General features: G+C 42.8%; 1 protein-coding gene across 4 annotated transcripts in view; it reads left to right on the forward strand.

Annotated features, from left to right (window-relative positions):
• The window catches only part of ITPR1 (inositol 1,4,5-trisphosphate receptor type 1), a gene marked incomplete at both ends in the record, with an annotated part of 144,712 nt that overhangs the window by 42,673 nt on the left and 76,610 nt on the right, over positions 1 to 25,429 (forward strand). For all 4 annotated transcript variants that reach the window (XM_079540213.1, XM_079540216.1, XM_079540214.1 and 1 more), the window contains 23 exons: positions 1,362 to 1,516; positions 2,155 to 2,254; positions 2,692 to 2,852; positions 3,542 to 3,683; positions 4,019 to 4,177; positions 4,702 to 4,874; positions 5,131 to 5,250; positions 6,438 to 6,632; positions 8,509 to 8,760; positions 10,007 to 10,148; positions 11,072 to 11,225; positions 11,536 to 11,723; positions 12,951 to 13,089; positions 13,873 to 13,931; positions 15,141 to 15,302; positions 15,409 to 15,579; positions 16,705 to 16,770; positions 17,636 to 17,773; positions 19,045 to 19,170; positions 19,541 to 19,741; positions 21,222 to 21,473; positions 22,014 to 22,139; positions 22,870 to 22,998. In XM_079540213.1, the coding sequence (XP_079396339.1) occupies positions 1,362 to 1,516; positions 2,155 to 2,254; positions 2,692 to 2,852; positions 3,542 to 3,683; positions 4,019 to 4,177; positions 4,702 to 4,874; positions 5,131 to 5,250; positions 6,438 to 6,632; positions 8,509 to 8,760; positions 10,007 to 10,148; positions 11,072 to 11,225; positions 11,536 to 11,723; positions 12,951 to 13,089; positions 13,873 to 13,931; positions 15,141 to 15,302; positions 15,409 to 15,579; positions 16,705 to 16,770; positions 17,636 to 17,773; positions 19,045 to 19,170; positions 19,541 to 19,741; positions 21,222 to 21,473; positions 22,014 to 22,139; positions 22,870 to 22,998 (3,510 nt within the window). The remainder of the gene's footprint in view (positions 1 to 1,361; positions 1,517 to 2,154; positions 2,255 to 2,691; positions 2,853 to 3,541; positions 3,684 to 4,018; positions 4,178 to 4,701; positions 4,875 to 5,130; positions 5,251 to 6,437; positions 6,633 to 8,508; positions 8,761 to 10,006; positions 10,149 to 11,071; positions 11,226 to 11,535; positions 11,724 to 12,950; positions 13,090 to 13,872; positions 13,932 to 15,140; positions 15,303 to 15,408; positions 15,580 to 16,704; positions 16,771 to 17,635; positions 17,774 to 19,044; positions 19,171 to 19,540; positions 19,742 to 21,221; positions 21,474 to 22,013; positions 22,140 to 22,869; positions 22,999 to 25,429) is intronic.

A 25,429-nucleotide genomic window follows, 5' to 3' on the forward strand; every position in this document is an offset into this window, starting at 1 on the left:
AAAAATATCCAATGCTAAACTGTTTTTTTTTGGCTTAACTTGAAAGTTAATCAATGTGTCTGTCATTATAGATATCCTTCCTGCTGGTAGTGCACTAATGCCTTATTCCTGAGTGCAGTAATAATGGTAACACTCAGCTTCAGAAGTGTACTTTTTTCCCTACTGTGTTTTTTTAACCACTAGGTGGCAAAAATAGACCATGAAGAGTAGGATCAAGAGCACATAATTCATTTCTGACACAAAATTACTGCACTGCTTAACATTCAGTCATGACAACATGGTGTGGGCTGCTTACCTCTGCTTTCATACATTACTTCAAATTCATTCAAACGTGAGCTCTATGCAGAACTGCAGGTTTCTTTGCATAGCTGTTTTGTTGCTGTTTTCTTTTAGCTCAGTGGAAGAGCAGTTTAAATGGGCATGAATGAGACACCGTGTAACACCCTTTCAGTATTAGTGGGCTGCTTCTGTCAGTGTTGGTGCTGAAGTTTTAGTCCTCCCTAAATTGCCTCAATTCCTGCTTCCCAGTTTATTGGTTTCCATTGTCAGCTTTGTCACAGTTCTTACATCTGCCCAGTTGTCTCCCGATGTGTCAAAGGCACATCATGGATGTTAGCCATTGTCTTACTGTGGGGATGAAGGACACTGCTGAAACGTGGAGAATTCAAACCCAGTGAGCACGTTTCTCCAGATGTAAAGCCTCCAGATGGACCCTTGAATGTATGGTGGCTTCTTTTGATGGCACATTCCCAGCATGTATTTCTGTTCCGTGCAGTTAACTGTCTGTTCCCTTGTGCAAAACCAAAGACTTTAAATGTCACTATTTTGCAGCCAAGTTCACCGAATACCAACATGCAAATGACAGAGTATTCTGAAGCCCAAACAACACTGGGTAGCTGTTCAGTATTTTTAGGGATTGGAATGCCCTGCATCAAGACCTCAAAAGACTGGTACTTGCTTTCAGCCTCCTTTGGGTGCCTGTCTTCCAGTGATGCCAAATGCATTTCAAAAGCCAGTAGTGTCTAGAGTGGCCATCTCACCAGATGTGCATCATCTGGAGCTGGTCAGAGTTCCTGATGCACTGTGTGGTGAATGACTGGTGGGTTTTGAGTTTCTTCTGTTACCCTCTGCAAGACACAGCTTCTGTTGTCTAGGATTTAATGTGTATATCAATCCAGGAATGCTCAGAAGTTATTAACACTGGAGAAAGCTAGGAAATGTTTGACGAGGAGCTGCTGGTGCCCCAAGTCAGAAGTTATCTTCTCCAGGGCCTGGAGAGGTTCAGAGTTAGGTCTACAAATTACACAGGCAGTTGGGCCTGGAGAGCTTGAACTGACTTTGTGATGGGACTTCTTCCACAGCAGGACCCTGAGCAGGATGCCTCCAGAAGAGGCTTGCGCAGTGCTCAGGAGAAGATGGCATACTCTCTGGTGTCTGTGCCTGAAGGAAATGATATCTCCTCCATATTCGAGTTGGACCCCACCACCCTGCGAGGAGGAGACAGCCTCGTCCCCAGGTATGGCCACCAATTTTGAGCTGTTTTCTCACAGTTTTTTTTCCTTTGAAATTGAGGTGGTTCTTCAAATTAATGTAGAAATGCCTAGAACATCACTCTACTACTTCACAGTGGAGTTATTGGTAACAGAACCCCATTTTATAATGGGAAAATAGATGAAGTGTCTTTCGTGCCGGTGTAAAAACTGGCTGAAGTCTGTTGTCTATAGTGCTCTTCCCAGTACCTGTCTGTATTGCATTTGCTAGGACATGACTGGTGCTTAGCACTTCATTTTCTGTTGTATCTGGTTAGTTAACTGTTCATATGGTGCCTCTTGCTACTTGAAAGACACTGTACCTTTCAAAGATGCACAGTTTGAATGCAGGCTCTATGCTGTCTGCTCCTACCCAGAAATATTTGTCGTATGGACTTTATCCAGCTGCCTCTTTGAATCAGCAGATACTGTAAGGTAGCATAAATTAACAAGGAAAAAAGAGTTATTCCTGTTATGGCAGCTTGGGTAGAAGTAGTTTTGTTACTTTCTTTGTTGTTATTTTTTATTCCACGTGATCCTGCTGGCATTTTGCATTTCTGAACAATGCTAAGATTTCTTGCCTGGCAATCTGATTCACACTTTGAAACTTCTGACTTTCTTTTAGGAACTCTTATGTCAGACTTAGGCACCTTTGCACTAACACCTGGGTTCATAGTACAAATATCCCTATTGATAAAGAAGAAGAGAAACCTGTGATGCTTAAGGTAAGCTTTGTTAATTTTTTGTGATTGCATCCTTTTATTCTATACTTTCATTTATATGTTGCTTATAGGTAGGAATTCCAGTTCTTTGAGACTTTGGAGTTTGTCAAACAGTGATCAGTATAACAGCAATTAATAATGCCTACACAAAGTATTTTATAGGCTTCCATAGTAGCTTAATAGCTAGCTGTTAAATCTCTGGTGTATGGCAGTCAGCACATGGAAGATTTTTTATCTCCTCTTTATGGCAACATTTTGCAATCTCAGACTGAGATTTCTCTGTATTGGAAACACCTGTGAGCTTGTGCAGAGTGGGTCTGTTCCCATGTTGTCTGAGTGGATCTGCATAGCAGTGGGGCTCTTTCTTTGTGCTAGTTGTTCACATACTTAGCGATGCTGCTTTTTTGCCTTCTATTCTGATAATAATCTTTGGGTTTTAGATTGGTACTTCTCCAGTAAAAGAGGACAAAGAAGCTTTTGCTATAGTACCAGTTTCTCCTGCAGAGGTTCGGGACTTGGACTTTGCAAATGATGCAAGTAAAGTGTTGGGTTCCATTGCTGGCAAACTGGAAAAAGGAACAATAACCCAGAATGAAAGACGGTAAGGAAACAAGTAGTTCAGATACTGCTTGCTTTACTCAAGACCTGTTTCTTTTATTATTGATACGTGCACATAGTGGAGGCTCTCAAGCAGTGTTCTGTCAGCCTTTCACTGTCACTTTGTGAAATGAGAGCATGGGAACTGTTGTGAACGTAGGGGAATAATCCGTAGCGTGCCTCTCTTGATGGGCTTTGCAAAATGAGTGTGGGAATTTATAATCCATCTTGTGAAGAGTGAACATATGACTTATGGCAAATCCTCTGGCAATGTCTTTGAAAAATATGTGGCCACTCAAAAAGAATGTGCAGTCTGCTGTGTCAAACCCGCGTGCTTCCATAGGCGGTGTCTTTCATTTGGCCTCAAGGAGATTATAACCTGATCGATTTTTTTCTGGCAATTCAAAAGAACTGCTGTAAACTTAGTGATCATATAGTGGCCTTAAAGTGATGTCGTTGTCTTAATGCTTCTGCAGTTTGACTGTTGTACCTGTGCTATTGTAACAGGCTGTAACAATAGGGAGCACTCGTTCCTAAGGTTAAATTTCATGCAAACGTTGGTGCTTTATCCAACATCTGGGTCAGTAGTAATGCTTTTTGTCCTTAACATGAAATCTGTGTAACCTCACACTGTCGTTCTTTTAACAGATAGAATCTGTAGTCTTGTATTAACATCTTGTGACTTTTCTGTAGATCTGTTACCAAATTGTTGGAGGATTTGGTCTACTTTGTTACTGGTGGAACTAATTCTGGGCAAGACGTCCTTGAAGTGGTATTTTCTAAACCTAATAGAGAACGGCAAAAACTGATGAGAGAACAGAATATCCTAAAGCAGGTAGACTGCATTTTTCTCTAAGCTATGCCTACACGAAGGGTTGTCTGAAAGGAGATCCTAGTAATAGAACCTGGTCAAAATGGTGGGACCAAAGGATCCGCTGAGTTTCTAGCTGTTGGCAGCTTGGCAGTGGACTCTGGGCGTAGTATTGCTAGAAGAAAAGATTATAGAATATAGTGATGATCCTGGCTGCTCTGTGGCCTAGGAACAAACAGCAACTGCAGTGTGTTTCTGACATGTCTTTCTGAAACTGATGAATGTTAACACAGTGCCTTTACGTTAGTTTTAATCAAATGTCTCATGGGATTCATGTTTGGGTTTTAATAAATCCGTAGATTTTCAAGCTGTTGCAAGCGCCGTTCACTGACAGCGGCGATGGCCCCATGCTGCGGTTGGAGGAGCTTGGAGACCAACGTCATGCTCCCTTCAGACACATCTGCAGGCTCTGCTACAGGGTGCTGAGGCATTCTCAGCAGGATTACAGGAAGAATCAGGTTTGGAATATGTTTGCAGCTCTCAGCGGTACTAACATTTACCCTGCTCCAGAAACCACTGATATTGCTCCTGCTGTGCTGTGGTGTGGTTGTACAGTCAGCAAGATGTTTTTTGGATTGCTTAATTTTACAGTCATCTTTCGACTCTATCAGAGGCTACATGCAGTGTAACTATAGCAATACTTGTAAGGAGAATTTGAGAAAACAATGGAATTGCTGTCACTCCAGGTGAACTTCTTCACTCTTGTGTACTACAAGCTCCATTGCAAGTTGGCCTGTGAACTAAGGATGCATAGTTTTTTTTGTTGCCAGCTATTAAAAACCAGACTCAGACAGGGAGAAATTCTTTGGTATCCAGTCCAGGAATAAGGGAGATGTTAAGACTGAAGGAAGAACAATTAGAATCTAACTCAGTCACTGCCTGGGATGTTGGAATTAACAAATGTCTTGTTGTTTTGTTATTGATTATTTTCTGAAATTCTGAGAATGAATTGCATCACCTCTCTCTCTCCCTCTGGTTAAAGGAATACATTGCAAAGCAATTTGGCTTCATGCAGAAACAAATTGGCTACGATGTCTTGGCTGAGGACACTATCACAGCACTGCTTCACAACAATCGCAAGCTCCTGGAGAAACACATCACAGCTGCTGAGATCGATACTTTTGTTAGTCTTGTGAGGAAAAATAGGGAGCCCAGGTGAGACCTGCATTTTTAAATACACAGTTACCATTTTCCTCAGTGTTCTGAGAAAAATTTGCACCTGCCAACTTACTAGCAAGTGAGCACAACTCGTTCACTTCTTTTTTGGCATTTGCCATAACTCCCTGCAAAGGCAAGGATCTTCTCTGTGGTGTTACATCGGAGTTCTGAATGTTTTCTTTCTGAAATATAGATTGCCTCAGTCTAAACCTCAGCATGCATTGATACCCTCTTGGCTTACGTTTTCCAACAGGTTTTTGGATTATCTCTCAGATCTGTGCGTTTCCATGAACAAGTCTATTCCAGTAACACAGGAGTTGATTTGTAAAGCCGTACTGAATCCAGCAAATGCAGACATACTCATTGAAACGAAGTAAGTCAGTGCCTTTAGAGATGGTTTTCCTAGTGTGAAACAGAAGGGAAGGGATTCAAAGCTGAGAGCACTTCTGGCACATCTAGAAAAAGCAGTTAAATATGTGCAGAGTCCTCTTTGGATGCACAATAAATGGATATTGATGACTGCAGAAGTCTGTGATGTCTGTTCTCAGACCTGCAGTCAGAGACTCCTTTCAGATATTTTGTTTTCTTTCCTTCAAGTAGAAAATCTTGCAGGAAAGGTGTACAGGATTCCATAAGCTGTCTTCTGGTTCCATCTCTGAGCTGTCTGAGCACCTCTTGGGCAGTACATGGACTCTGCACTCAGCTTGCACCAAAGCAGAAGCTGATGCATTTCTGCTCTCTTGTTTCTCCCCCCAGCTGTAGGGTTTTGGTCTCTAGTTTTCTGCATTGCTCTGATGGAGCATCACTGCAGGCACCAAATCCCAGTTGTCTTTTTTTATCATGATGAGATTATTCAATACGTGGAATAGAGTCCAGATAATCATGATCTAAATACTGTAAAAGGGAAGCAGGCCTTTGTCAGGTAGTACCCAAAATCCACGTGGCTGAGAATATCCTTGAAGAGGTCATTCTCTTCATCAAAGCGTGAAGACTGATTTATTTCCATCAGTGCTTAAAGTTGCCTCGTATTTTATTTGTTCTTATCTCATATGCTTGATTTGCATGTTTCATATGTATGCTTGTAGTTCTTCAGCAAAAGGAAGAGCACAGTTACTGTTTTAGTGGCTGAATTGCCACTAAAGCCATTCTAGCTTTGTCACATAAGCAGAAAAGTGTTGATCCAGTTATTCAGTTATCCAGTATTTATGGGATCTGATACTGATCAAATGTTAGATATTTTTATTTACCAAATCTTCCTTGTTTGTTGAATGAAATGTTTTTTGTCAAATGGAAAGGTTTACGTTCTAAATTTACTCCACTGCTTTTAGTAATAAAACCCAAGGACTTTCTGTAATAAATTGCTACTGCAGAATGAGCGTGATATTCAACTTTCACTTGGCATAGTTCAAGAATAAAATTTGTTTTCTTAAGGCAGGTGAATCATAAAATTACTTACTTTTATTTCACCAGTACATTTCAGCAAGTGTCTTGAAAGAAATGTTCTGAAAGCTCTGCATGGGTCTTGGCAGCTTCTAGTCTAACCACACTTCATTCTGGCAGGCTGGTCCTCTCTCGATTTGAATTTGAAGAAGTGTCAAGTGGAGAAAATGCCTTGGAAGTTGGAGAAGATGAGGAAGAAGTGTGGCTATTCTGGAGAGACAGTAACAAGGAAATCCGCAGTAAGAGTATCAGAGAATTGGCTCAGGATGCTAAGGAAGGGCAGAAGGAAGATCGGGACGTGCTCAGCTATTACAGGTTAACAGCATGTGCAGTAGCTGGCTAGCAAAGCTCCTCTAAATCGTGGGGGAAAGCCTCAGTATATAGGCTTCAGTTAAACTGGGGGAAAGGATGCTGGGTTCGTGGATGAAGTAGCCATTAAAAGTGACTCTGTGAGGTGTGAGCTTAAAAGCGTTAAGGTTCATGGTTAGAAATCAAATTATCAGCATGGGAAAGTTTAAACTGATTTGAAAAGATTAGCTGAGGCTTACAGTGCCTTAAACTTGCACACCATTTAATGCCTGTGTTTCTGCTTGCTTTCCATGTGAATGGATGTTAATGCAGCCTGAATGCCAGCTGTGTAGGTTACCTGTGTTGAAATGGTGACTGGGGGTGACTTCAGTGTACAAATGGTTTTACTTTTGGTTAGAAGAAAAAAAACTTATTTACCCCCTGCCTTCTGTGGTTGGTGCTCCTGTAGTATTCTGCAATCAGTGTTCAGCAGTCCTACAGAATTCAGCAGGGCAGTGTATGAACTTTAAAAAAAAAACAAAATGCCACAGGTTGGGTTTGATTAATGCACTGTTCTTTCGTGCAGTTTGAGCTGTGCTTTTAGCAGTTTCTAATGTGAGGTGATGTTTCCAGATGACTTGACAAGACACCAAGTTCTTGGCATAGTGTTAGATCAAGTTTCAGCCCAGACCAAATTCCTGTGTCTGGGTTTTAAACTTCTGAAAGCAGTGTGACAGACTGAGCTCTGGTGGTACAGGGAGTACAGAGAGAATTTTTGGGTTTTTTTTTTTTTTTTTTTTTTTTTGCATTATCTCCTGCACTGAAATGATTTCAAAATTAATTTTATAATTAAATATATAAATACTTAAAAAAGTAGACTTCCCAGTGTTTTTTTCAATTGAACCTATTGGAGGGCTGTACTTAAAATACAATCTTTTATAATATCAACTTATAAAAATTATAGTTGCTTTCAAAATGGATTACACTGCATTACACTTTCTTCTAAGCAGAATTGCCAGCGTTAATTACTTTTAGCCCACCTTATAGTCATGTGCATGTTAAAATAACTAGAATCCTGGAATGGCCTGGGTTGCAAAGGAGCACAGTGCTCATCCAGCTCCAACCCCCTGCTGTGTGCAGGTCGCCAACCAGCAGCCCAGGCTGCCCAGAGCCACATCCAGCCTGGCCTTGAGTGCCTGCAGGGATGGGGCATCCACAGCCTCCTTGGGCAGCCTGTTCCACTACAATTTAGTGTAAAGTTGGGTTAAACTACCATAAGGAGTGCTTGGAGATGAAAAGCAATCTGTTGTCAATTAAACATTCATTTCTCTAGGAAATCTCACAGTTGACACTGCTCAACACAAATCTATGAGTATTTATGAGTGTTGGATGTTGGTGACTGAAGGTTAATTATCAGTCTGCTGAGTGTGCACAACTTAAATGCCAGTTATTTGCTCCTACAGGCTGGGAAGCTAAGGAACAGTTTATTTTTCAGTTACAATCTCTTTGACTGGAGGGAACTGAGTTCAGTACTTTTGAGGCATCTTTTAAGGGTTCTGTAGTCCAGTTGTTCCTCAGTGAACCACCATGGCATCAGCATTACTTACAAGTGTTCCATCTTCTACACTATTCAGGCTGAGCTGCCTTAAGTGCTGTTTGGATCCTTACAAAACTTTTGGTAATAGTATTGCTTCTGTATAACTCTCCAGAAAATGAAGAACCCTTTTATTTCATTTTTATACTCTTTCCACTTTTACTAGTGTTTGGTTAATACCTTTTCTTTTTCTTTCAAGTAAAGACTAGAAAGTAGAAAATTCATCCATTGTTACTGCATCTAATATCAGTGTTACAGGCAGTGGATGGTTTGGAAATGTTTGTTTGTGTTTCTCCCCTCTCCCCAAAGATACCAGCTAAACCTCTTTGCTAGAATGTGCCTTGATCGCCAGTACTTAGCCATAAATGAGATTTCTGGCCAGCTGGACGTGGATCTCATCCTCCGCTGCATGTCTGATGAAAACTTGCCCTATGATCTGAGAGCATCTTTCTGCCGGCTGATGCTGCACATGCATGTGGATCGGGACCCCCAGGAGCAAGTTACACCAGTGAAGTATGCACGGCTGTGGTCTGAGATTCCTTCTGAAATTGCAATTGATGAGTAAGTACTTGCTGGAATGGTGTGGGAAAGGAAATTCCATCACTTGATTATTAGTAGTATTTTTAAATGAAACCGGATCAATCCGAATGGTTGTTTAGTACTGTTTTAATTTGTTCTTATAGCCATGTAGCAGATTCATTGCTTGTAATGTTTGGAGAGGATCTTCCTCAGTCAAAAAAAAAACCAAAACAAAACAAAAGAAGTAAAAACACCACCTTCCTGTCTGTGTGGTGTGAAGTATGAAAGGGTGGCGTTTCTGCAGAACACTGTGGTGTCTGCCTCGATGGGGGTGATGCTGTCAGTGACCCTGGGGAGGGGAAGAAGGGGGGAGGGAGGGCTGTTTCCTTCTTGCCTGATTTGATCTGAGCAGTGACTCTTCAAAGCTGATTGTCTGTACAGCAGCTGGTGCCATCAATAGCAAAAACAAGGGGAAGTGCAGGAACAAGTAATGTGCTGGATGCAGTCATGCTGCTTAATCACCAATGGAAAATATTCTGCTAGAGGGGTAGAAAACCTAAACAAAACCTCGACCTGGCTGGAAACTTGATTTCTTGACTGCAAACCCCCTCTCACCTCTTCATAGTAGAAATAATTTAACAACAGTTGAACAGAATTGAACGAAACAGGGAAACGAGAATTGACAATCATGTTATCCATCAGGAATTTGAATCTTTTTTGGTATTAGCACTTATGTACTCCCCTCCTCACTAACCTACTCTTTTATGAGCAAATACAGCAGCTCATAGTCAACCTTAAGTGCCAAAATAGAATAATGATTAGCTTAAGCTAAACAATGGGTGAAGCATGATCAAAAAGGGAGGAGTGCAGAAGGTAGTTAACGGGGATTTTCTTTTTACAGTTATCTGCACAGACTGAGAAACACAATGTTTCTGTTACCAAAAAAAAAGTCTGCCCTGAATGAATGTTGTTTTTATTTAACATCCACAGTCAGCATCTCTTGGCCACAACTGCTCTCCTGAGTGCTGCACGCAGCTTGTCAGTTTGCAGTTAAAAAAGAAGCGACTTGACTGGGACAAAACTCTGTTTTGTGTTTTGTTTTTCTTGGATACTTTTAAGTAGTTTCAAAAGTGACCCTATGGGATAAAGCAGCAAAAGCCAGGAAAGTCTGGTGTCAGCTTCCTGACTGTCCATTGGACAGGCTGTTCAGGAGCCTTTAACTTTTCCTGGGGGAAGCAGCCCTGTGTACATCCGTGCTGAATTGTGTTCTGTTTGTTTTCCCCTTCAGCTATGATAGCAGCGGAACTTCCAAAGATGAAATTAAAGAGAGATTTGCACAAACGATGGAATTTGTAGAGGAATATTTAAGAGATGTGGTGTGTCAGAGATTCCCTTTCTCTGATAAGGAGAAGAATAAGCTCACTTTTGAGGTAGTTATCCAGTTCTGTATTAACCTTTTTTGGTGGGATGTTGGTGCTTATTTCAGCAGCAGGAAGATGAGCAGCACTCGGCACTGAGCTGCCCTGCCTGCTGCCCTCCTCTCATGAAACAACACATCCACTGAGGTTTATGAGGTTTGCTCTTGAAATGCAGTTAATGAATGTGAACTTAGTCTTAAAATTGCAGCGACTTTTTTACTTCTCGTGTGTTGTGTTACTACCAAAGCAAGCTTTCCTGGCATGGTCAGTAAAACGAAACACTCCGACTGCATGCACAGATATTCTCTCCATCTTACAGTACCACAATGCAAGGAGCAGTGCCATCCTCCATGGCTTATTGTCCAGTCCATGTAGTCTGTTTGTGCAATCAAATGTAGAGGATGTGTGCAGTAGTATTCTTAGATTATTGATTAAAAATATGGTAATTTAAATGGAGAAACACACTTGAGCTGATTGGTCTGCGTTCAATATTTGCATTACATGTGAAAGTATTTTTGTGGATTGTGAGGCAGCGTGTTGGGAGGACTTGTGGGGGAGCTTAGTAATCTGTGGATGTGGCATATGTATATGTGTTGCCATGCAAAGCCATAAAAGCATTTGTACATACCTTCTGGTCTTGACCTATCTCAGCTGGTTTGTAATGAAACAAATACAGTAGCTAGGGAATATCAATGGTAGCAGGGAATATCAGTTGTAGCTAGAGACCTGTGCCACAAGCATTGTAGTATTTCTGAGCAAGTAGCAAACTTTCTAATGACATGCAGAAGTATACAGTCTAGTATGGAATTAGGAGGTATCACAACCAGAATATGACTCACAGCCATGTCATTGATTTTTTTCACTCTTTTAAAACTTGATTTTTTTTATAGCAAAATGTTTAGTACTGATCAGACTTCTTCTTGTTATTTTTGTAGGTGGTTAACTTGGCCAGAAATCTGATATATTTTGGTTTCTACAACTTCTGTGACCTCCTCAGGCTAACCAAAATCCTCCTTGCTATATTAGACTGTGTGCACATCACTACCATCTTCCCTATTACCAAAATGGCAAAAGGCGAGGAAAGCAAAGGTAAGACTGAGAAATGATTGTAGACCAGCAGGTTCTAGTTGGTGTAAAAATGTTAGCTTGCTTCCAGCACCTTCTATTCAGTGTTGTCTATGGCTTGATTGTAAAGCAGGGTGATGTCTATGATGGAAGAGGGAGCAAGCAGGGCGGTTCTGAACCATTGCTCCCATTGACTTTCACCTGTTTCAGGGAGTTAGGTGTCTGGCTGCCTTTAATGTTGGCACAAGTTCTCTGTAGGATGTGAAGGGTCCTTGGGCTGTTAATGCAGTCCCATTACACCAACATAATTACGTGTTTATTTACCTCTCTGAAGGGAGCAATGTGATGAGATCAATCCATGGAGTCGGGGAGCTGATGACCCAGGTGGTGCTGAGAGGTGGGGGGTTCTTGCCCATGACCCCACTTGCTGCTGCTCCTGAGGGCAATGTCAAGCAGACTGAGCCAGAGAAGGAGGACATCCTGGTGATGGATACGAAGCTGAAGATCATTGAAATACTTCAGGTATCAGCATCGTAAACTACTGGACATCTTGTTCTGTCTTTAAGTGTCAGTATAGTGCCATGCAACCGTTTCATTTACTCCTGCCTTGTATGTACCTGTTTTCAAGTCTTACAAGGGCAACTTTCTCAGGCAGGAAGCACTCACTGTACATATGATAATATGGTACAGTGACTGAAACCATGTGGCAGGCTTGAATCTACAGCAGACTCATGTGTATTTAACAGTGGCTTTTGAAGGGCTGATTTGCTGAAGAGGAGAGCTCTTGCTCTTACTCCCTGCACTGTCTTAGTTTGTCTGGATCTCCAGGACAGTCTCGTTAAGTGTCCCAAGCAGGGGAGTCATGCTTGATGCTTGTTTCTGGGTAGCTGTCAGCCTGAACAGTTGATGCCTGTACATTTCCCCAGTCTCTTGCAGTCCTTTCCATCTTTGGCTTTTCCTTCTTGTTCACTCCCTACTCTTCAGAACATGAAGAAAAAAGGTTTTTTTTCCCCCTTTTCCACAGCTCTGTTCTAGATGTGACACAAAAATACTGTGCTCAGATCCATCTTCCCTCCCTCGCTGTACAAGTTGAGAACTGTTGGGAACTTCATGGGCGAGTTCATGTAGGCCAAAATGCTGAAAAGGCCGTGTGGGCGGAAGCATGCAGAGCAGCAGGAAAGCCATGGTGTGCCGTCCCCCTGCCCTCCGTGGGAGGCTTTGCACGGAGCTGCATCTGAGGTCGTGCCCTTCCTCTCAGCAACAGATGCAGCACGTAGGGGAGGCTTGATTCACTTCCTTTCACCATGTCTAATTTTAGTTAAACCAAGAACTTCTCTCATACGGCCTGGCAAGTCACAGTGGGGTATTTTAATGTGTCAGTATTCCCCTTTACCACAGGTTATTAAACCTGGCATTAAGCACTTTCCCTCAAATGTGAGGATGCATGGTTTGGGCAGCAGTGAGGAATTAAAACTCTGCAAAGGCTTTTACTTCTGAGGTTTTGTTACTGTGTGCCTGTTGTACTCACTGAAGTCACTGGAAAAAAAAAATTAATGAGTCTGGGACTAGAAAAGAACAACGACAACAAAAGCACTGCAGTGCATATTTCCACATACCTCTTCTGCAAACTACATCCACATTTCTAAAATGTTGATCTTGTGTTGGGAGTTCAGTGTTGTGGAAATGGTCTGTGTGTGCGCTGGGAACAAACAAGCCATTTCAACATTTCTACTACTTCTGTGTCATCAGTTCATTCTGAATGTGAGATTGGACTACAGAATCTCCTGCCTACTTTGTATATTTAAACATGAATTTGATGAAAGCAACGCCCAGATGTCTGAGTCACCCACTGGAAGCAGTAGTCAAGAAATGCCAGCAAATGTACCAGGTTAGTTACCTTGCAAAGAATGAGTTTGTGTTAGGAAAGGTTCTCTCATGTTAGTCGGTAATCGATTCAGGTTCTTTCTTTGGTGGTGAACATTGGTCCCACAGAAGCAGTGCAAACAGAAGGTTGCCTGGTAGCATCAGTAGTCTCAGTTTTGTACTCACCATCAGTTTTTTATTCAAAATGTTCTTTTTACTTCGCTGCCTCTTGTGCCCAAGAGTTGGTCATGTAGTAAACTGATGTATAAATTGCAAGTCCTGTGGCATTCAGCTCAAGCTGATGTTTGTCACTCCTGCTGGTTGGAGAGATGGGGCAGCAGAGAGGGAAGCAGCTGCCAAACTTCCTGCAAAAAAAATGCCAAACGCTTTACTCTTTTATCATTTTGGAGTAATAATTATTGCCAGTAAAACAATACATACCTTCTACTGGAAAACACAGAGCCCTTTCTGTCTGTTGAGCCATAGGAGTGTTGTTGCCACTGCTTTGGAACTTTTGGCTGCAGTCAGGCGTTCCCTGTGGACAACCCCTCTGAAACTTACATCAGTCCTTCGGTCCAACTTGGATGTTGCTGAAGTGGTTATGAGTTCAGTTTGTGAGCTGATGGCAGGTTGATGTATTTTCTTAGGGTATCAGCATACTGCTTCAGTAACGTGTGCGCTCCGTTCAGGTTTCTGTGACTCTGGCATACATCTACAGCAACTCTTGTGGTTTAAGATGTGTTTGGACTGAAGAAACATCTCTGGTGTAACTCTGACACTGCATATTTGTCTGCTCTTCTGTTCTTAGGAGCCCTAGACTTTGAACATATTGAAGAACAAGCTGAAGGAATCTTTGGTGGAAGGAAAGTATCTCTTCAGTAGCACTAATCAAGATGTAGCGCTGCAGTCCCCAGTGTGCTCATAAGGACTGTGGATTGCAATTGCAAGTGAGGTGGTAAATGGGAAAAGATTGGGAACAGCTGCCCCAGTTGCGTAGGCTTTGTTTTCCTGAAATACCCTTGATAGAGCTTGAAGTAATGTCTGTTTAAATTAAAAGCTATGGAGAGGGTACAGGTGGCCCTTCAGTCAAAAAAGATCTTTGCTGCATTGCTTTGCTTGTGTGGGTGAAAGCGAAGCTGGAGGATCAGTGCATCTAAGCTCAGTGCTGCTGTAAAATCTTAGGTGGAAAAGTTTGTGTAGGGAAGGAGCTTCTGAGACAGATCTGCTTGGCCATGCTTGTTTTTTTATAACGCAGAATTAGATTGCACATGTGTGACAGAACAAAACAAGCCCTGTCTTCAGTACCTGCCTTCTTTCTGGAGTTGCTTATACCCTTTCTTAAATCACAGGATGTAAAATCAGTGGCAGACGTTCTTGGGCTTATCTTGATGTTCCACCCATTCCCTCTGTTGGAACACTGTGAAGGTGTGTGTTCTAACAGCCCTTAAGCTGTTCAGAGAGGTGCAGCTCCTTTCTGTAAACCTAAGATAACTGATTACTTAAATGAGGGGAGATTCATTTGCAGAATTAATAACCTGTTGGTAATGCAAGTGTGCGTATTTGGTTGGAAGCAGAATTTGAGAAAGATTCAGAGTCTCATTGGTAAGGAAATCAAAAAGGGATATTTTAGCACCTACAGAAAGGAAATACAGAGAACAGATAGCAAAGAAAACTACAAGAGCTTGGCATAATTTAGTATTGCAACCTGGATGCGAAGGAATGGTTGTATTTTGTGGATAGAAAGGATACTATTAGGAATGGACAGGAATTATTTGAGCAGTAGGATAAGACTGACGTGGGGACAAATAATTAGTCATAATTTGTCTCTGAAACACATAGGTTGCACACAACTGCATGCTGAGTGAACTGTGAGTAATGAGATTGTGGAATAGCCTTCCAAGTAAGCAGCACACCAATAAAAACCAAAACAGTATGTCTTCATATAGCATTTGACAAATATGCTCCTCATTTAAAAAGAAAGAGATTTTTTTCCACCACAGGGAGGATAGGCTTAGAAACCTGCTGGAATGATAAGCCCAATGTTCCAGTAAATTCCTACACTCTGTTTCCAGTGAGGAGAATACACCCCTGGATTTGGATGATCACGGTGGCAGAACGTTCCTCAGAGTTCTGCTGCATTTAACGATGCACGATTATCCTCCTCTGGTCTCTGGAGCACTTCAGCTTCTCTTCCGACACTTCAGTCAGAGGCAAGAAGTTCTGCAAGCTTTCAAGCAGGTATGTGTGTTCATTAAAAGCATCACTCTTCATCTGAACGTATGTATTGTGGTTAAAAAAAAGAATAAAGATCTTTTGTGTGACTAATGGGTTGCATTCATATAAGGTTCAACTGCTTGTTACCAGCCAAGATGTTGACAACTACAAGCAGATAAAGCAAGATTTGGACCAGCTGAGATCTATTGTGGAAAAATCCGAGCTTTGGGTGTACAAAGGCCAGGGCCCTGATGAGACTATGGATGGAGTGCCAGGTGAAAATGAACACAAGAAAAAAGAGGTAATTAGGCTGTGCTTCTCCAGATTTGTATGTTAATACTTTCTGAAAATGTAACTGTTCCCAGGCCTGTGACTGAAACAAGTGTCTTGTCAGCAAGTCGCATGGCCTGGTAATGCTGACTGCTGGTTTTGGACTAAGGCAAGAATTAGGGGGGAGCTTAGACCAGCTGATGGCAATTAGTCTCAGGAAACTACTCAGAACTGTATGATGTTGCTACAATGTCAGCTTCAGGTTCTGACACCAGGGTGCCTGCACCCAAAGTCAGTCAGATGGAATGTGCTCTCAACATAACTGATTTTTTTTTCCTGTATCCCTTGGCTAAATTATTTGCATATATAATGTGGGGTTGCTTATGACTTCATTGTAGCTATTAGCATGGTGTGTTTATTAATTGTATTGAGTTTTATAGTAAGTCCACTAGTGAAGCTAATGAATGAATGCTAAGATATACAGAGTATGCTAAAGCACCGTATCCATATGACATCCAATACTATAGAGAAAAGTCTTGATTAAACCCTGAATATATTTCACTTTTAACTATTTACTGTTATTAGAGGACAGAGAATAGTGCTTAAAGAACCTGTTAAATGCTGGTGCTTTATTGTGCCTGGTAGTACTGGGCTCCTGCAGTGCACACATGTGGCTTATGGCTAGCTAAATGCCTTTGTCCTCACTATCATTTTAATCAAATAGAAAACAGTGGATGGAAGAATGCAAGAAATGGTCCCTGGGAAATGAATGCTTTTTGTTGGGAGTGCAAGTAATTTACTGATTGCCTTCCTTGTGCCTAGTTAGACATCCTTTGCTCTTTGTACAATAACAATAATAGTAAAGGGGGAGAGAGAGTTTTTGATGGAGAGGACCTGCTTACAGATGGAATGTGACAAATGAAGGAAAGGACGGGAGGTTGCTGTCTCTAAAATTATCCTACCATCACATTATTTTATGTTACAGAGGTCTTGACAGGATAATTATACGTATTTTTCTGAGACTGAGACTGTCAGCAAACTGAAGGCTGACACCCCTTTCCGGGAAGAGAGCAGTCACTACCCTAGAACAGTAATTTCAGTCTTCATGAAGAGCATACTGCAAGCTTCTAATAAACTGTCTGATTCTTATCCACAGGAAGGTCACAGCAAGTCACAGAAGCCTGAAAGTACGAGCAGCTACAACTACCGCGTAGTGAAAGAGGTAAATCTGCTTCTTGATAGTTAAATGGCAGCGTGAGTGAGTAACACAGCTCTGGAGAGCTGACTGCAGTCAGAGGGAGACACCCGGGAAAGTCTGAGTCACTCTTCCATTGTGGAAACTATTTGCTGAGTAATAACACATCCCGGTGTGAATGAGAAGCCAGGAGTGCAATAAGCACGACGTGTGTTCTTTCCTTAAGAATGGATTAATGAGAAAGACAATGTTTTGTTGCTGTTTCAATGGTAACACAATATTTTTACTATCAAAAGCTATGAAGGAGGAAAACAAGTCAGGAAGCTACTTTAATTGTCCTGCCCTGAGTAGTTCACATGCAAAACTGTGCTGTTGAAATTTAATTTCAAAAACACCAGACAAAGAGCGTGCATTGGCACTGCTGTGTTCTGCTAATGGGTTTTCTGCAGTGCTGTGCTGTGGAGCCAGATGTTAGCCTCACTTTGCACAGCTCAATTCTGTAAGAGCAGCACTAGTCAGATGAAGTGAATGGTGCCCAGGCCAGGAACCACCACATGTGATGATGGATCTGTTGCCTCACTGCTTCCCTTGCTTGTGCCAGTGACAACACTGTGCTGGCTGCTGCATACTGGGAGAAGGGCGAGTGCCACAGTCACGGCTGCTGCCTCTTGCTTCTTAGCTGCAGCTCGGTCCTTCTGCCTCCCCACTGCTGTTGCAGGAGCAACCGGCCTTTAACCCGGTCTTAACTCCTCATCACGAGGCTGCAAAACTTGATTTTGCTCACTAGAACCATCACTGTTGATGCAGATGTGTTTTCTGACATTGATTCCCTCTGGAGCCATCTGACACGTTCTGAAACTCAGCCCAGTTCTAAAGCAAATCTCTTCTCCAGATCCTGCTCCGGCTCAGCAAGCTGTGTGTCCAGGAGAGCACCTCGGTCAGGAAGAGCCGCAAGCAGCAGCAGCGACTGCTGAGGAACATGGGAGCACACGCAGTTGTGCTTGAACTGCTGCAGATCCCTTATGAAAAGGTTGGGTTCTTGTACAGCTACCACTTCATGTTAGGTTGATGGGCTTTAATACCTCATCAAGTCTTCCCTGTTGCTATGCGATACCTGTATGACAGCCATCCTGGGATTACAGGGGAGCTTGGTTCCCTGTAGGTACATCAGCAGATCTGCCCAGTAGTTACACACAGAACACAGACCTCCCTTCCTCCCAGTTACAGTCCCAGAGTCCTCTTAGGTGTGAGTTAATACCAACAGGGTGACCAGCAGAGGGCTGCAGTTCATAATGAGACATATCAGAGTGCCACCTGTGGTGTCAGTGGTACAGGGTGAAACTGTTGGACCAGCCTGCTGTACACACTGCACAGCACTGCATTGTGCTGATGGAACACACCCTGAGTTCATTGCCCTGCTGCCCATTAGTCACTGGCGACAGGCACTTATCACTGTGGAGGTGAGGGACCTTGTCACATTTTTTACCATTTAGTCCTGTCCTCTGTTCCAGACTCCACAGGTTTCTGAAAGCCAGTAATTCTAGGCAATAGCTTTGACTAATGTTAAGTCTCGCTGTCTTGCTTCGTATTTTGTTAAGAAAAATCAGCAGAAACAGCCCCTCCGATAACTCTTGTTGCCATTCTGTCCCATACTTGTGAATATGCTACTGAACAGGCAGTGTGGAGAGGATGTTTCACCCTTGGAAATGTATAAAACCTCTTAAGAATAAAAACAGTGATTTTCCAAACTGCATTTTTTGCCATCAGTAATCTACACTGATGTCAGAGGAAAGGCACTGGTTCCTGAACTGTGCAAGCAGTGTGCACATTCCAGTAAACATAAATTGGGCTTAACTGCTGCAATAAGAACTTTCCATCTCCTCTTTGCCATGAACTACCCATCTGTCACTGCTAAAATGCATTTCAACAGGACGTGGCAATTTTCCTTGGTAGCCCTAAGGTGGTGATGTGTTGTGGTTTGGCCAGTGCGCTTCTCTGCTCAGAAGTGTAAAAGTGACTAAAGCACGTTGCTGGCAGGCCTGGGTGGGGAGTCTGTGATTCTAAAGAATAAACTACTGTAACTTCTATTATGGCCTTTAGTTTTGATGATCTTTAGAACTGTGAAGCAGGCCAAACTCATGCCTAATGTCTGTGAACTGGGTGGAGGTTTGTTTTTCTTTGGAGAGTGAGAGATACGTGACAGTTCTCCTGCAGAGCTGGAGCTGGGACTCATCTAGTGCTCACCTGCAAGTGAACCCTCAGATTCTTTGTAACCCTGTTGTATTTGTCATGCAATCACAGGCTGAAGACACAAGGATGCAGGAGATAATGAAGCTCGCACACGAGTTTTTGCAGAACTTTTGTGCTGGGAACCAACAGAACCAGGCATTGCTGCACAAGCACATAAACCTGTTCCTTAACCCAGGGGTAAGAATAACCTCATGCCATAATTTTTCTTATTTTTTATTTTTCCAAAGAGAAAAGTGAATGGAATGTCCTTGGTAGTTACCTTTGGGCCTGTTGTGATGAAGATTGATTGGAGGGGTCACACTTTGTTTTCTTTTTAAAGCCTCCAAAGCTGGTTTGGGACCATTTCACTATAGAAAGTTCAGGAGGCTGAAGTGGGCTAAAACAAAATAAGCTGAGATACGAGGCGTGGTGTTGAAAGGTTGGCTCCTTGGGAATGGTCTGTTCTGTCATACACCCACCCTGCAGGGATGTTGGCTTTATCCTGACCTCTCTGTAGATTTGGTGATTTGTTTGTTTTCTAATTTCTTTCTTTCATCCCTTTCATCAGATTCTGGAAGCGGTAACAATGCAGCACATTTTCATGAACAACTTCCAGCTTTGCAGCGAGATTAATGAACGCGTTGTTCAACACTTTGTCCACTGTATAGAAACACATGGCAGAAATGTTCAGTACATAAAGTTCCTGCAGACGATTGTCAAGGCGGAAGGAAAATTCATTAAGAAATGCCAAGATATGGTAATGGCTGAGGTGAGAGCTGCAGAGATTTGCGAGGTCTGAACAGAAGTTTTCACATACCATTTGGTGAAAATGACAAATTGATCCTCTCGCTTCTGGGACTGCCAAGAAGCTGACAGCTCTCTCGATGCAAAAAGAGCATACAGCTCCAGAAAGCACAGGCTGTTTTTGTGACCAAAAGCCTTCTGAGCTCCTCACCTATAGATACAAAGAGCGGTTGGTTATGGATGATAATTGCAGGTTATTTTCCAGGCTTCTGCAAAGCAGTGCGTGGGCAAGCTTAGTTTGAAGAAAGGCTGCCTTTTCATAGGAAAACTGTAAGAGAAATAGTTAATTTCAATATTCTGATGCTGAAGGAAAATTTTACTGATAATACCATAATTTGATGGGAATTTTTTTTCTTAAGTAGGTGAATATGTAAATTGTTGGTAAGTGCTGAAAGAGGAAAAGTCCGAGGGTCTTTACCAACGTGTGTAGGGAACTGGGAGATCGGGATGTCAGGATAAAAGGGAGAGGTCAGAAAAGGGTCAGAAGTCCCTTCCCGTGGGGTTTTGGAGGCGATCTGGCAGTCTGTCTGCGTAACTGCTGGCATTGTTGTTGGCCTGCTCGGCAGGGGGCGCTCGAGGATCAGATTTGTCAAGCTCTGGTTTCTGCATCAGTTGATCAGAGCTCTTCGGTATTTTGCAGCTCAGTTTAAGAATGGTTTTGTGAGCTTCTCAACGTGAGGTTGGGTTGGTGGAGGTGTTCAGCAGTCGGCTTCGACCACGGTCAGCAGCTGCTGAGGAGGAAGGGATTGCTTTCTGCCTCTTATCTGATGGCCCCACGCTCTGCCTGGAAGGCTGTTTGATCCCCACATTCTTTGTAGTGCTCAGCCCCACAGCAGCTCTCAGTCTGCTTGCTGTCGTTCTGTCTGTGGAGTTACAGGAGAGCCTCAGTGCTCTGCAGCTCTGGCCATCCAGACCTGAAGTGTCAAGTTGATAGAAATCTTCAGTATGTGACTTAACATGTCACTTGCTAGCCTTGGAAAATTGATGGTGTTTGTTCAGAAGGGTGGAATTACTGAGCCTGGCAGCCCTCCCACCCGGCGTGCCCCCAAGGCATTTTTCTGAACAAAATGGTACGTCCACAGCTTACTGCATTAAGAAGTCAGCTGAGGCAATATATGTGAAACTAAAAAGTACAACGGAAAGTCACAAGCTTCTTGGCACAACTTCTGTCTGAGCAGTCAGTTGGGCTGACTTTGAAGTTCCTCAGCAGGTTAGAAGTGGTAAATTCGTTAAGAGACAGTGTCATTTCTGAGCCCTGCACCGTGTGAGGGGAGCACCGGAGGAATGCCCAGCTGACTTGGCGGCTGCACTTCTTTTGAGGTTCCAAAGAATAGCTAATTAGCTAATCAGGACTTGCGCTGCAACAGCCCGCTGATTAGGGGAGGATGCTGTGGGGCGATGCCCAGGCTTTGATCTGTTAATGGAATATTTTTCTTTCTTGTTAGCTGGTGAACGCAGGAGAAGACGTCCTGGTGTTTTACAATGACAGAGCCTCCTTCCAGACTTTGGTGCAGATGATGAGATCAGAGAGGGATCGGATGGATGAGAACAGCCCTCTGATGTACCACATCCACTTGGTAGAACTGCTTGCTGTGTGCACAGAAGGCAAGAATGTCTACACAGAAATCAAATGCAACTCCCTCCTTCCTCTGGATGACATTGTTAGGGTAGTAACCCATGAGGACTGCATTCCTGAGGTGAGGGCTCTTCGCAGACACTGGCCTGCATGAATTTGAAATGCACTGACTTTGGGCAAGAGAGATTTAATATTATTTAGTCCTTCTGCTGTGATAAAGCTGGTGGGGCAGGTGAGCAACAGCAGGTGAGCTGGGAAACTGAATTCCTCTCCTGGTCCTGCTATAGACAACCCTAGTGATTCAGGATAGCTCAGTGAAATCCTTTTGTTTCCTTGCCCTTAACGTGGGGATGTGATGCTATGCTTGCTTCTTTTATAGGGTTCTTGAGGCAGAGAAGTTTATGGAGTATGCTACTAAACTTGAACAGATGGTTCTGCAGAACTGGAAATGATTATAATGCTGACGTTTTGTCTGCAATAATCCCAGTGTTTTTTATTGGATGATGTCTTGCTATTCATGGCATTAAATTTCACCAGTGCTTAAATAAAAGGAAGTTGAGCTGCAAATGATTTATGTAGCAGTTTTAATGTGACATTATATCCATTCACAATACTTCCCAGTTTTCATTTTTTTAATGGTAATCTTTTTCTCCACTTTTAGGTTAAAATTGCATACATCAACTTCTTGAATCATTGCTACGTGGACACGGAAGTAGAAATGAAAGAGATTTACACCAGTAATCATATGTGGAAGCTATTTGAGAACTTCCTGGTTGACATCTGTCGGGTAATGATTTCTGTATCTGGGAACTGAATTGAAAAAGTTTAACCTCTGTAGCATATAGCAATAAAAATAAGGCACGGTGCTGCTGCATCCAGGCAGGGAGTGCCCCCAGCTGCTGTGCCTTTTCACATTTCTATTTGCCTTTTTCCCGTGCCTGCGGATTTCATTAGTCATATTCCATGGAACGCATTGATATTTTCCTTTAAAAAGAAAAAGCCCCACACCCTGCTCCTTTGTCTAATGCATTTTTATGTTCTGCCACCTGGCTTGCTTATTCTGGCTGTGATGGCCAGTTCCTTCCCAAGCAATAGTCAACGTTTTTTGGCAGGTCAGGACCATTTTGTTTTTCCAAGCTTGGCATTTGTTTGTCCCTATGGCTTTCTGCCTGGGATTCCAAGTATTTCCCCATATGAAAGCATTACACCTTGGTCCTTCCTATCCTCCTAGCATATTTCTTCTAAGGAACTCTGCTTCTTCTCCTTACTCCTAAACGTGCTCGATGCCAATGTATTGAAACAGTGAGAGTGTTGGGGTCTGCCTTTGCACGTACTGGAAATACAAAGATGCCAGAATCATAAGTGTTGTTCTGGCAGGGCACTGCCCTGGCTGGAACGATGCAAAATCAAACATCTCCAGTCCATAATCCTTGTTAGTCTATTATATGTCTATTATACTATATATAAAGTCTATTTTGGTTGAGTTGCTTCTGATCTAGTGATGAATTGTCTTGCAGGCTTGCAACAACACCAGCGACAGAAAGCACGCTGACTCCATATTGGAGAAGTACGTCACAGAAATAGTGATGAGTATTGTCACCACTTTCTTCAGCTCCCCGTTCTCTGATCAAAGCACTACTTTGCAGGTAGGAAAAAACTAGAGGCACAGATGAAGAGATGTATGTTAATTCCACTTCGGTTCTGTTACCAGCTCAAAAGAGACACGTGGGTGCAGATGTGTATTCTTTGTGGCCAAGGTGTTTGTTTTGAGGTAGAAATGGATAGAAGATTTTGTATATCGATGTACAAACTTTTTCTGTGAGAGCAGTTACAACTCCATGAGTAAATTCAATTTTCCGTGGAACCACATAGAAACGCTCTGCAGAGGGCCTACAGTTATGAGGTCAGCAGTTGGGTGGCAGGAAAGAGTTGCGCAGAGCACATTGAGGAAAGAAGATAAAGCTTCGGTGGCAAGCCTTCAGGATAGGGGGAGTGAAAGTCTCATTACAGAGGGTACAAAGCCAGTGTATTTTATAAGATGATAATTTCCTTTAAAAACAAAACAAAAATGTAAAAGCTCTGTTGTATTAAGCTGAATAACTTCTGGTCTGTAACAAAAAGCACAGGGGGGAATTTGGAATGTTTGTGACAGTGACGGAGATATCCTTTGCAGAACAGCAGTGTCAGGACATTGCCCTAATGTTGGTTGTTGCAGCACAATGATAACATCATTCTTTCATTCATAAATAACTTCTTGGGAGGAGTGTGGGCGGAGTGGTCAGGTGTCTGGCTGATCTCTCAGGTTTAAATGTGGTGATTGCTGAAACCTGATGCAACCTCATCATGTCAAAGGCAATTGTTCAGAGTGCAAACTCCAGGTTTGTAATTCAATGCAACTGGCAGCAGGTTAGGAAGCATCTTGCTTCCCAAAGGCAGCCATAAGGGGCGTCTGCCAGTTGACCATGGCAGTCCCTCATCACGGTGTGAATTGTTACCCTTTGGATCGTGGTGTGCTGCCTGGGTGCTGCAGGCTTCCAGGAAAACATACAGAGCACTGCTGCGTGCCTGCATCAGGTGAGGAGTTCCTTCTGTCCAATATTAACAGTGTGTTCCTGCCCTCACTGAATCAGATGTGCAGTTGACCCGTGCCTGGATGATGAGTTTCCAGCCCGATCTATTCAACTATTTTATATTCAACAGAGGTCTGCTTCTCAGGCCTTATTCAGGCAAGAAGTCAGTCACATTGAAAGCAGCAGAGCAGCATTTGAGCCGATGTCCAATGCTCTTTAATTGCCAGACTGTGTGCGTTGCCTGTGAGAGCACTGAGAGCTGCAGCAGCTGTGTTTGGCCTGAGCAGCTTTATTAGAGTTGTGTCTTAACCAGGCAAGTCTGAGCAGTCCAGCAGTTCATTTGCTTCTCATGTGACTTTAAAATGTCAGCAAGTATGGTATATCAGCTTCCACGAAAGTCTGTCAAAATTTCATCCAAAGATAAGAAGTTGAGATCAATGGTTAGCCTTGTTCCCCAGGGCTCTGCCCTTCTCCTCTCATCCCTGTGTTGTATACCTTGGCTGTCATACCTTTAATTGTCATCTGAGAGTACATTTGAATACACTTCCTTATCATCACGTTAGCTATCTGGTAACTTTATGTGTCAGCAGGTTTCTTCAGTATCTCATTCACTCCTCCATACACAGAGATTTCATCCCTCCTTACCATCTCACTTGATAGCTCTGTCTGTCTTATCCTGGATTTGCCTTGCTTCTGTCTTTGAGTTCAAAGCTCTCTGTCTCTACCTTTCCCTGCCTGTCAACACTCTTGCTCACATCTGAGAGCTCTCCCACCTGAGGAGTACAGCCTGCTGGAGTACCTGCCTGGTGCACATAACTCCTCCAGGTGGGATTTTACCCTCACATCTGAGATTCTGCAGAGCTCCCTGTCTCCGTAGGCAGACGACCTTTGTCGCTCAGCTTTGCCTTGCCTCTGGATTTGCTTGCTCCCCATTCTTCCTGCTACGCCTTGTCCTCTCATTTCTTTTCACGCGAGCCTCTTCTTGTCTGATGTTCTTTCATGTTACGGCTTGTTGGACTTGAATTGTGCCTCCCCTGAGTCAGGACCAGCCTTGCTTGTTCAAGGAACACCTTGTACATCTATCATACAGTTCAAATAATATAAAATTAGGAGAACATAAATATGTCTTTTCAAAGAACAGCTGTCCAAAATTTTCCTCTGTAACAAGTACTGTTTAGCTTGCCTGCCTCCTAAGGTTGCTGCTGCCCGAGGCTTTCCTTCACAAATGTTCTTGGAGGGATGTGGAACGTGGAATAAATTTCTTGTTTGATTTATGGACCTAGTTTGAGCAAATTAAGCAGCTCTGAAGCCTTTTAGACCAGCAAGTCTTTGGAAAGGAGCTGGAAGGGCTGTCGGTGGCTGAAGTCCACAAGTGCAGATATTTTCGGTGCCCTCAGAGGACAGTGCTATCTGCCATGTTGCTTGTGTTTGGCTTATTTCTAGAAAGGATACTGGGTATTTGCCTCTCCTTTTATATATTCCGTAGTTGTATCATTTAATGTATTGG

The sequence above is a fragment of the Tetrao urogallus genome, assembly GCF_951394365.1.
Source record: "Tetrao urogallus genome assembly, chromosome: 10".
Lineage (NCBI taxonomy): Eukaryota > Metazoa > Chordata > Aves > Galliformes > Phasianidae > Tetrao > Tetrao urogallus.